The 11,948-nt window shown below is 42.9% G+C and overlaps 1 protein-coding gene across 1 annotated transcript in view; it reads right to left on the reverse strand.

Annotated features, from left to right (window-relative positions):
• Positions 1 to 3,883, reverse strand: part of mmp2 (matrix metallopeptidase 2) — a 17,775-nt gene extending 13,892 nt beyond the window's left edge. Inside the window, exons 1-4 of the mRNA XM_020592447.1 lie at positions 3,525 to 3,883; positions 3,152 to 3,378; positions 1,855 to 2,003; positions 812 to 940 (exon numbers count right to left, since the gene is read on the reverse strand). Of these exons, the coding sequence (XP_020448103.1) occupies positions 812 to 940; positions 1,855 to 2,003; positions 3,152 to 3,378; positions 3,525 to 3,671 (652 nt within the window). The 5' untranslated portion in view covers positions 3,672 to 3,883. The remainder of the gene's footprint in view (positions 1 to 811; positions 941 to 1,854; positions 2,004 to 3,151; positions 3,379 to 3,524) is intronic.
• Between the last annotated feature and the right edge of the window lie 8,065 nt (positions 3,884 to 11,948).

Below are 11,948 nucleotides of genomic sequence, written 5' to 3' on the forward strand. Positions count from 1 at the left end.
GACCTGCCTCTCTTTCTTTTTTCCTCTCCTGCTCTCCCTTTTTGCGGGATCAACGCCTCAGCTGTGTCGCATCGGGTAATTAGTGACTCGTGGGTCGGTGCGCACACCTGAGGCGTATTCCGGTGATTTGTTGGCTTCCTTATTTATGCCTCTGGCAGACGCCCCGTCGTCGCCGGAGCATTGCGACATGTAACGGACAATACTTGCAAAGTAAGTTATACAAAGGTTGTGTTTGACTCGCATTTGTTAGACGTGTGTAAGATGCTACGCTGACAGTCTCTGTGCGTTTTGGCTTGACCTTATCACGCTAATTATGCGGTTAGCAATACAGAAATACGTGCTTTGTCTTCCACGCTGACAGTCCCTGTGCTGTGGATTACATTGTTTACGTTGGTTCTTTTTGTTCACCTGTCCGTTCTCATCCTCCTGCTATCCTAGTTCCTGTCGTTAGTTTGCGTGTTTACCGTCCTGGTCTCCTTGGTCATCACTGCCCTTCCCTTGTTGTATGTATTATGGACCCTGTTATGTTGTCACTTTGTTTTTATTCCATTAAACCACCTTTTTTGTACTAGCACCTGGGTCGGCCATCTTGAGTCCAACCCCAGTTCTCCCTCACCCTCCTGGTGAGGGGGACTAAACCATAACAAAAAGAATGCAAACTTCACCTATCCTTAGATAAATGTATGCAAATTATATTCTGCTGCTGCTCTGCACAAATCGCAAACAGGTTTCATGAAAAATAGCAGAGCTTTTGCAATACACTTTTGACTTTGTTTTTCTTTTGTTGTAGAAAACAGTGTTTCTCCATTACCTTGGCCTTCTCCCAGTGTCCACTGCTCATCATCATCAAAGTGGGAGTCTCCCCCGATTCCAGGCCCAGGAGCAAAGGCATGAGCCAAGAGGCCATCTTTGCCATCAAAGGGGTAACCATCTCCATGCTCTGTTAATAACATCACTCAGCATTAAAATTAAAATTGAAACAAAACAAATATGAAGTTATGTTCTTCAACAAGCAACAGGTACAGCTATTAGCTTACAGGACACAAATAAATGGCTGGATAGGTATCTACAAGGAAAAACTAAAAGTAACACTACAAGTTATTTCTGAAATGACATTTTGTGTTTTTTACTATTCCTTAATTTTGTTTCTAAAACTGTTTCAGATCTTCTGAGGTGGCTGTTCTATTTGTATTTTTGTGTTCCATTACAATTACAGATATTACAACAGTGTGAGTAAACATTTAAGAGTTATTTTAGGTAAGGTGACCAGAAGTGCCAATGTTTGGAGAACAATTTCTATTTTATGAAACGGGCCTAAAATATAGGCTGGCAGGGCAATGACATATTTGATTGTTCCTTCACCATTAGTCAACAAGGCAGCGAACTTGTGTTCAGCTCTTTTTAAACTTGGGATCCAGTTATCTTCTTGGAAATAGAAGACAACTGCACTCAGGCTTGGTTATAAGCCTGATTAATTTGTTCTTGTTGAGAAAATCTTTGAATCTTAACCACAGACATCATTCCTGTGACCCATTAAGGTACCATTATGCATCTCCGGGGAACGAGAAAACCTTTAAGTACAGTAATTACTGTTATGTCCTAAAACAAGAGATCAGAATGTGACACTAACGGGGTTTTTTTTAAGGCAAATGGGAAATAAACTTGATTTGTTAATAAAATCTGAATGGCAGACATATGGTCTCATTTCAAGTATATATTTTACTTTATTTTAATTTTCAACTGCTACCCCTTGGCCAAATGTTATAATATACAGTTTTAGCACAATGTTTAACAGATACCAGCTACAGTATCTACTGTACATAGCCTATTATCTTGTTTATTTACATGGCATACCATTGCGGCCAAAGTTAACCATGATGTCAGCCTCGCCATCCATGAGCCGGGTGAATGAGAGTGGAGTGACATCACTCCACACTTTGAAGGCTCTGAAGAAAGCATCATTTATGACTTCCTCATCCAGATCAAGAGAGTATCCCAGAATTCTATAGAACAAACGGCAAGAACAGAAAATGACAACAGCTCCCATCAAAATAACAAAAACTTCATTTGATCAAGATATTCTTTCAAATGTCACATTTTGGAAGGTACAGATAAGGGACAAGCCAACATGATGTATGTCAGGGAGGTGCTGTGCCACCAGAACAGTTACAGTGCACCTTGGTTCTATAAGTCTCTGAACTCTACTGGAGGGTTGAACACCATTTTTCCAAAAGATATTGCCTCATTTGTTGTTTTGATGATGATGTGGAGACACTGACACGTGGCTCCAAAATGTCCCATAGTTGTTTAACTGGGTTGAGATCTGGTGACTGTGAAGGCCACCACATATGATTCACATAATTTTCATCCTCATCAAATCATTCAGTGTGCCCTCATGCCCTGTGGATGGGGGCACTGTCTTCCTGGAAGAGACCAGTCATTTATTCAGGATTTTCCTTTGTTATCCATCTGTGTAGACCTATCACTAAATCTCTATCTCTGCTTAAGATGATGGAAAAGAATCCAACAAAAGCCAGATAACAGACTATGAGTCATCTGGTGAAAATGCTTCCTGAAACAATGTTCAGCCACAAACCCTGTTTTCTGAAAACAGTCTAAGATCTCTTAGTTGTTATTGTCTTTGGCTTGCAGTCTTTCTTCCAAACACATAGGCAGATGGACTGGGATGAATACGGCACATGAACCGCTGATATAAATAAACCAGTTCTACATTGTTGTAAACCTCAAACAGAAAGAAAACAAAAGACTTGACACATACTGTGTAGGAATGCTGGTGTTAGCAAGACACAAGATGCGAGCACTTGGGAACTGTGTGGATGGGGGTGGGGTGATCTGAGGTGGGGGGTGTCAGGATGGGCCAAGCAGTGGTTCATCTCTCAAAGGAACCACACTGTGGCTTCATCTTTATACTTTTATGAAGTCTTCAAGCACTGCTTAAAGTTAGTTAACCCTTCTGTGACATCATCATCCTAATCTGGTACATTCAATGCATCTAAAATGACAATAACAGTGGCTCCAGGATGTCACCTAATGCTGTCACCTTTTTATGGGCTTCTAAAATGTCATTATTTGATTATTGCCAATTCATAGCCATGATGACTTATGGACTCAGTTAATGTTAATCCCTGACCTGTAGGTGATGTCTTTCTTCTGCCACATGGGCTTCCTGTGGAAGAAGTTGTAATTGGCTACGTCTGGGACGCCACAGCGGGGCTTTTTCATGATCTCCACGGTTTGGGCGTCAATCTCTCCGGTTTCTGGCAGAGCGAAAAACTGTTGCATTTTCTTCAAAGTGTCCTTGAGCACCATGAGGTTACATCTGTCTTGTGGGCATCCATAAAACTTATTCAGATAGTGCTAAAGGAGAAAAACAGGCAGAGAATTGTTTAACTGTTTATTAAATTAGTCCATTTAAAAAGTAATAAGGTACAAACTGCTGCCCAGCAGTTCAGTTCTTACACTTCATTCACTTTTCACTAACCCACTTAGAAAAATAAACTTACCAGAGCAACTTCTTTGTCTGTTTTGGGGCTATCGTCTCCAGGAAACCTGATAATAGGCGAAGGAGCAGCATACGTTGCTTGAAAGGCGATGAACTGAATAAAAAACAGTTTGTAAACAATCCAACAACTAGAAATCGGAAATCCCATTTTCCCAGGTTAACAGGATCTTAGTTATGGTAAATCGCTCCGGATTGTGATTCGTCACTCCGTAAACTTGAATTGCCACTGCTCCTCTGGAGGACTGCTTTTTTTGTGCCTCCTTAATGGGACCTCCCGCACCCCGGCTCTGTTATGGAAAGCCAAAACCTCATTTCTGCTTGCTCAGGCACTTTTCTCCGCTTTCTGCACAGTCTCCACGTTGAGCAAGAGGAGCGGGGGGGGGGACTCGAAGCAAACACGGGAATAATTTCATACTTAGTCATACTGTGTGGTTAAATGTTTCACTCTTCTTTCTCTCCTTTCATCCGGAAACCGCAAATGAGTGAAAAGAACAATTTGGATCGGATAGTCACGGATTAGCCTGTGGTACAAAATGTTCATATATGTCAGCTGATAAGAGGTGAAGTGAATATAAAAAGCAAACATTCTAGTTATTTGGTCAGGTTGTAGCCCCAGAGAAAACATGCACACAAAAGGGTTTATTCAAACCAAAACGCATTCTTCCCATCACGATGTCATAGCCTACAAACCTTTATTTCTGCATACTACTATTATTAAACTAGAAGTAGGTCGTGCCTTCTCGGTTGTGTAAGTGCATTTTGTGGAAACTGGCGTTTTGCGCATGCTCAGACTGGATCCATCTGTTTGTTTCACCCGAGCCGCAGGACTATCAAAGGCAAAAATGAAATCGTTTTGACTGCAATGAGTTTTACACATACAAAGCTGTAAATGTTTGCTATAGCCTAAATGTGACACAGTATTTGGGTATGTGGCCGGTACCACAGCAACACCCCCACTCTTAACAGCTATTTTAGGTGCTGTGTTGACATCTGGTGGCAGGATGTGAAAACTCATCTTGGCATAAGGACCCGCTGAATGTAACTCTGTGGCCACAATGTCTGATCCTTTCCTTAGACTCGTTTTTACATTTATTTTGAAATAAAAAGATAGGGTTGTTTATCTAATAATTACTAGTATATAAATGGTAGTACAGAGATTTATACATTTGAGAGAAAATGTAACTACATATGTTTCTGTTATATTATATTATGCACAGGAGCTACGGCCAGACTGTAGAGGGAAAAGGGGGAAAAGGCTGTTGTGACATTAATATTACATATGTTGCTAAAATCATAGAATCCAGACAACCCCCCCACCAACACACACACTATAACTTATCCTTACTGTGGGTAATATGTCATATTTTTCAGCTAATTAGTATGTGCTCCATGAAACCATACATATGGCTGATCGCTGAATTATCACAGTCTTCATTGTTCAATGAAACAACCATTGCCAGAAATTCAGCTCAGTGTGCAGAGACAAGACATCAATGGAACAGCCTGAGTTTGCTGAGGCTGCAGCAAAGAACAATCAGTATCACTGCCCTCCAGTGGCTGACATAAGCCTAACATTCCTGTTTGTTCTGAGGCCCTTGGAGCCAGTCTTCTTTACTGACTTGTAGTCTCTGGCATAGATTTAGGATTTACTCTAACTCTCTTTGACATCTCTTTGTTTCCGCCCTCATTCTGGATTACTCGGAACAGCATATGAGAGCAGACTCTTTAATAGAGAGAGCTGAAGCTTTTTTTCTTTTTTTTCAGAGATCTGACAGATGGATAGCTCACAAACAGGATTTTGTGGTATATCTAGCAAAGCAATTTCCCTTGCCTTTAGCCAGAGTAGAGTTAATTTTTCATAGCCAGGGCTGCTGTTGGTGGTTACAGAGTGAATTTAACATCCATTTGCCAACAATATCCATGACCTGTCACTTTGGAACAGGAGCTTTATTTCATACACTGATACATGCTGCTATCTCCTCTACCTGACACACTTGCAGAGCTGGAGAACAGAATGGTTACCTATTAAATGTACATGGGCCTGCATCTCCAAACAGAAAATGCTGAGATGTGAAAAGTTGAGCCACAGTTACAGTAACAAATTGCCTTTGTGGGGGCGGCTGTGGCTCAGGAGGTAGAGCGGGTCGTTTCCTAACCGGAGGATTAGCGGTTCGATTCCCGGCTTGTGCAGTCAACATGTCGAGGTGTCCTTGAGCAAGACACTGAACCCCCAGTTGCTCCTGGTGATGTCACCGGTGTGTGAGTTTGGGAGTGCGAATGGATGAATGGCCGAATAATGTGAAAACGCTTTGAGTGTACTGTAAAAGCATAGAAAGGCGCTATACAAGTATAAGACCATTTACCATATGAATGCAATTTTGCAGGTGAAAGTGGCATAGTGAGATTGAGATGATACAATTTGATTTGCATGTAAATTGTTTTGTTTTTGCCTCAGTTGAATGCTTAAGCTTCTAGATTGAAACACCTCATTATGTATGTGTGTGTGTTTTGATGAAATACTGTTGGCTTTTTTATTAAAAAAAATAAAAGTGTCTTGTTGCTATTGATTGCAAGTGCACCTCTTCCATTCGTATTTCTTGCTGATATGGCTGATTTAAACAGTCATGATTTTATAGAATGCTTTACACTAGTAGAGTTGATTTGTACCTAAGCATTTATACTGCAACATATAAATCACCTTCACTATTACCAGTCTCTTTTTAGTTTGAAAGAAGGATTTCTACATGCATTACAAATGCAAGTTAATGCAAAGCTGCAATATGCTTGCTTTGGTCCTGCACCATACACTTTCATGTAATTAATTATGAGTAGCTTCCTCCAGCACGCCAGCATGGCCTCCTCTTGAGACTGGGAATGGGACATTCTGGACATGAAGGCCTGTCGTATTATAGCTTTCCAGCTGGCTCTGTGTCTTCAGGCTCACTGATTGACCCCAGTCCAGTTGAACAGACTGCAGCCCTGGGTGTCACCCTCTTCCCTCACCAGGCTTTTGCAAAGACCAAGACAGATTCTCTGATGGGTCATCAAAACAAACTGCCTGTATTGCTGGATAGAATCAGTGTCATGACTGACAAATATTACAGTTCCACTGCTCTCATCTTAATCCAACTCAGAGCCCCTCGGTGCTGGGGTAGATAAAGTGTGTAAAGTTCAGTGCCATTTGGTCCAGGCTTGAATGCATAGTTAGCCTGGGTGTGTAGTTAATACTGACATTGAGTGGTTTAGAATCAGTCTATTGGCATTGTTTGTTTTATGTGCTTTGCAGGAGTAATTAAGCAATGGTTGCTGAGTAAATTAATGCAGCTATAGCCTTGTCAATAAATCTGTTTCAAGATAACTTAATTTGGCTAAGCACTGTGTTACAGAATACTGTGACACATATTATATCACTTGGTCTGAAACATTTTGACGATGAATTATTGAACACAAATCCATTATCTTGGACATATTTTATTTATGAATGCACCAAGACACTGGAGGACTGTAACACTGCAGGGTAATTATTGTTCCACACTGTGTCACCACTCTTCTCTCAGATGCAACTGCCAAAGCAAACTACAATGAATCAAAGAATTGCGACTTTTGACTGACATTTTGTGTGTGCACACAGCCCAAAGCGACATTAGCTGAATTACTTTATATAATGCTTTCTCCCTCATTCTGTTTCTCTGTTAGCACACCTTGTAAACACTGATGCAATAATGCATTCCATTATACAGAAGAGAGGAGATGAGTCTCTCTTGTGGCTCCTCTCCATCCCAATAATAGGTCAACAGCTGTATTTAAAAAATTAATCACATTCTTGGCAGTTGCAAAGGTTAGCAGCAACACTCTGAGATGTAATATTGGAAACTCAGATCAGCAGCAAATCTCCGTGGAGATGAGGAAGAGTTGCCTTTGATGAATACAGCATGTAAATGATTTGTGTACGTTTATAGGACATGGGGCTGGCCCTGCCTCACTCCAAGACATTGGTGTCGGCACCACTCTGCGGTAGAGGTTGGCAACAGCACTTGTACTCTTTCAGCAGAATGTCGCATATTCTTATTCCTCTCACAAGCTATCTCTGTTTTACTTTAATCCTTGATTTTTTTTTATTTCTTCATCTTTTTTTCTGTATTAGTCCTGTATCCCATGTTCTCACTTGTCTTCACTTATAAAGATTTCAGTATCCGTGAACATTTCTGTGTGTTATGGTTTGCATCAGTGCTTCCTGTTTTTGTGGTGGTGTTTTTTTTAGCTGAGGAGCTGTACCGTCAACGCTGCCCCCGTGACCCCTGTCCCCGTCACCCCTGTCCCCATTCCCAAGTGGGTTGGCTGTACCGCTGACACTGCCTCTGTCCCCATTCCTCAGCCTGGTGGTGAAGACATCCCAACAGCGTCCCTGCTGGGGTCCATGGTCCTCAGTGTGCCGACAAAGGGACGCCAGCCAAGGTCTCTGCCCCTGTCCCTGAGTGGATTGACTACACTGTCAATGCTATCTTTGTGTTCATCCCTTGGCTAGGCTGTGCCGACATCCCAGCTGAGACTGGGGCCCCCAGGTGTGCTGATGAGAGTTTCCCCGACGAGGTCTAGATCCACAGTGTACCACCGAGGATACGCCAGCCAAGGTCTCTGCTGCTGTCCCTGAGGGGGTCGATGTTGCCTTGGCCCCAGCTTCTGCCCTGCCACTCGGCTCCTTGCTGGTCTTGCCCTTCAGCTCGCTGCCGGTCCTGCCTTTCACCTCACTGCTGGTCCTGCCCTTCAGCTTGTTGCCTCCTAGCCTGTCTCTGCCACTGCAGCCCTCACTCCAGCCTGTCTCCAAGCCACAGCCCCTGCCCCGACCTGATCCTGAATGGCAGCCTTTTTCGTGCCACGGCCACCCTCTGGAGCGGTCTCCTGCCTGGTCCCATGGTCATCCTCTGGAACAACATCTTCATCAAACTCCTGCCCACTGTCGAGGCTGTCCTCCCAAGTGGCCTCTCTGATCTCCTGCCCAGCTCCAAGGTTCACCCGCCCATGTAACCTCTCTTGTTCCTGGCCTGGTCTCTGTTCCATCCACCGGAGTGGTCACTCATGGTCGGCTGGGCGTGGAGCCACACATATTAGATTTTCATAGGTTGTCCCTGGGTGGCTGCACCCTGTTATATTTTATGGGCACCATTGTGGACTAGAATTCTGTGCTTCTCTTTTGTACCTTTGTCCCCGGTCCCTCTCCTTTTGTGTTGGACATTATGTGACTATTGGACTCTGTGTTTGGGACCTGGTGGTTTTGTGTTTTTGTTTTTTGGCGCACTCCTTCCTGGGCCCCATCCTCTCATTCTACCTGGCCTTTTTTTGGTTTTGTTTTTGGATGTCTGGAAGCCATCCTTGAGGGGGGTTCTGCTATGGTTTGCATTTGTGCTTCCTGTTATATTGTTTTTCCCCATCTCTCCCTACTGCTCTGCCACGTTAACCTAATTCCTGGACTCACTTCAGCATAACTCCTTCTTTCCCTCAGTCTGACGCTGGATCATAACTTATATCACGGCTATGCTACGATGCTCTTGAGGAAATGTTCGCCAGCTCACCTTGGATCCCTGTTGCCAGGTTCTCCAGCCAGCATCCCCAGCCTGACAACCCAAATGCTGAGCATCCTCCTATTTCCTGGTTCTCCAGTCAATGTCTCCAGCCTGAACTCTGCATGCTGCCTGACAACGCTCACGCTGAGCAGTCTCCTGTTCCCTGCTATCCCACCTCTTGTGGTCTGACAGCCTGCCTCTCCACCAGTCACCAACTCTACAGCTCCTTGCTCCACTGCACCTCCACTGTGAGTAACTGTCTCCCTTGCTCTCTGCTCTCCAGCCCTGCACTTTCTAGTCCTCCATTGTCCTCATGGGTCCAGCTCTCCATTCACCAGAACCGGTGCTGCCTCTGTCCGATCATCCCAGCCAGTACCTGCTCTGCCCCTGTCCCTTCTCCCCAGCCAATACCTGCTCTGCCCCTGTCCCGTCTCCCCAGCCAGTACCCGCTCTGCCTTTGTCCCGTCATCCCAACCAGTATCTGCACTGCCCCTGCTTCGCCTCATCTTTACCCACTAACCTGACCTTTGCTTTCCAATAAACTCCTTTTGTGGTCCACTCCTGGTGTGTATCTGTACATTGGGTCCACCTGTACCAGCCTGTAACACTGTGATGATGGAAAACATGTTATTATAGCACTTCCAGGACATCTGCACCAAAGGTCCCACATATCCTCAGGATGCTTAGGTTTAATGTGAGGTATTGTACCAGTTCAATTATCACAGCTAAAGACAGCTGAACAGCCTGTTTGTTAACCTGTTGTTCCCCGATGGAGACATTATTGGCTTGTGTTTTAACAAATTCAAATATTGATGCCTTTCTCACATCAAATACAAATTACTTTCAGAGATACCTTGATGTACAAGGACATGTGTATGAAATATGAATGCCTACCTTAGATTGCTTTTAGTCACTCTGAAATATTCAAGGTGGTATTTTTGGTATGCTATGGCTCTTGGTTGTTGACATTTGGGGAAGAAACTTTTAGTTGAGATCTGATTTGGCTGTCAGTAGATAGACTCGGGAACACTGCTACCTATGTAGATTGTTGGGTGAAAATGAAATGCTGCTAGATGCAAGTACCGGTAAGTGAAAGGAGTGTTGAAGTGCTGCCGTCTGTCTGGTGCTCTTGACAGTTCTGAGACCTGGTGTCACAGCTTAGCTATTATGTTGTTTGCACATGTCAGCTTTGGAATATTTTGTCTATCTACTAGTTGCTTGTGGCACACACACTAACCTTATGATAATTATTACTTTACCCCAGTGTTTATCCTTCACTGGGACAATTTATCTGAACACATTTTGGCTCATAATATGAGGTTCCCACCTCAGCCATAGTTCATACATTAACCCCAGTTTTTTTTTTTTACTGTATGCTAATGGTTGATTTTTCTCCCTCCTCTGAGTGTAATTAGGAATAAAAAAAAAAACAATCAGAAGATAAGTAATCATCCATTAAAATGAAATGAGAATAGTGAATCCAAAACAACAGAGACCCTTTGGGAAATGAGATGCACTATCATTTCCTTTTCCTCATTAAAAGAAGACGGCCAAGTCTGCCAACATCCTGCCTGGCTCTTTCAGCTCTAAAATTGCAGAGCCTTTTTTTGATGTATTTCAGCACCATCTGGTGTCTTTAATTGCCACAACAAAACAGTTTCAAACTCAGATATTTCATTTTAATTAATGTGTAATACACCCAGGTAAGCATCTTCATTATAATTAGAGTGCACAAACAGAAGAACAGTTTGAATTTGATTTGATTTGATTTGATACTGATCTTCCAGCATGCTCATGCTACATAAAACAACAAATTTCAACTGATTGGCCTAATAGTTTTCCCTTTTGCTCTCCCAAATTCAAACATCAGCCCTATTTGTATTGGCTCAAACAGATCCCCCAAGTCAAATTACTGAACCTGCTTCCTGGAAGATAGCAGTAATGCCTTCGAAGCTCAATAGGTCATTATGGTTTGTGCCACCTTAACAAATTCCAGACAAAAGCGAGTTTCCTATTCCCTGTCAATAACAACCTCTATGTCACCTATAAAGGTAAGGGAGTGTGATTCACTAAAGCTTTCTCTTTTTTCTGTTTGACCCTGTGTCATCTTGTTAGTAAGAGAGAGTTGAGTTACAGTTTTGTTTCTCTGCCACATACCCCACAGGCTTACTAAAACCATACCACTCTGTCTACCTTTTATAAAAATTGTTCTTCTTTTCTAATGTGTTACTGATTTCACAAGCCTACCGATAGTAATGGTTTGATTCAGTCCAAGTGTCTAGACTATGTTGACTTAGTAATGTGGAAACAGCTTTGTTGTACTACTTAGGAGCAGACGGGCACCGATGTATGAGCCAGTGTTGTGCTGCCCATGAAAGCTGTGCCTCCTCTTATTGCTGCTACCTGTGATCTGTTGTAGGGCCATGTCTGCAGACCATTGGCCCCCTGCATTTTAAGTACCGGATAGCATGCATGCATGGTACCTTCCCTGTTTGCAGGATATTGAAAAAGACCTTTGTCAGGAAGTTGAGGCCCACTGGCCTTTGGGGAGCAGTGATCATGCTGCTCCAAATTACCATATCACCTTTCGGTCTTCATCCTAATAAGTGACAGAGTTGTCCATCTGATCATGAGCCATCTGATGCAGCGGGCTATTTTGCTTTAAAAGTCTTTCCTTAATCTCCAGGTTTCTGTTTGATTTTCCATTGGGGCATATTTATTGCTATATAAAATGGCATTAAACAGATGGTAGGCAGTAACATGTCTTTCTGAGTGCACTGTGTTTGTGGCATTGAAATGTGACTAGAAATGAATCAATGCACAAGCTGTTACTATGCAAACCAGATAAATGGATTACATTTAAT

The sequence above is a fragment of the Monopterus albus genome, unplaced genomic scaffold (genome assembly GCF_001952655.1).
Source record: "Monopterus albus unplaced genomic scaffold, M_albus_1.0 scaffold17.1, whole genome shotgun sequence".
NCBI lineage: Eukaryota > Metazoa > Chordata > Actinopteri > Synbranchiformes > Synbranchidae > Monopterus > Monopterus albus.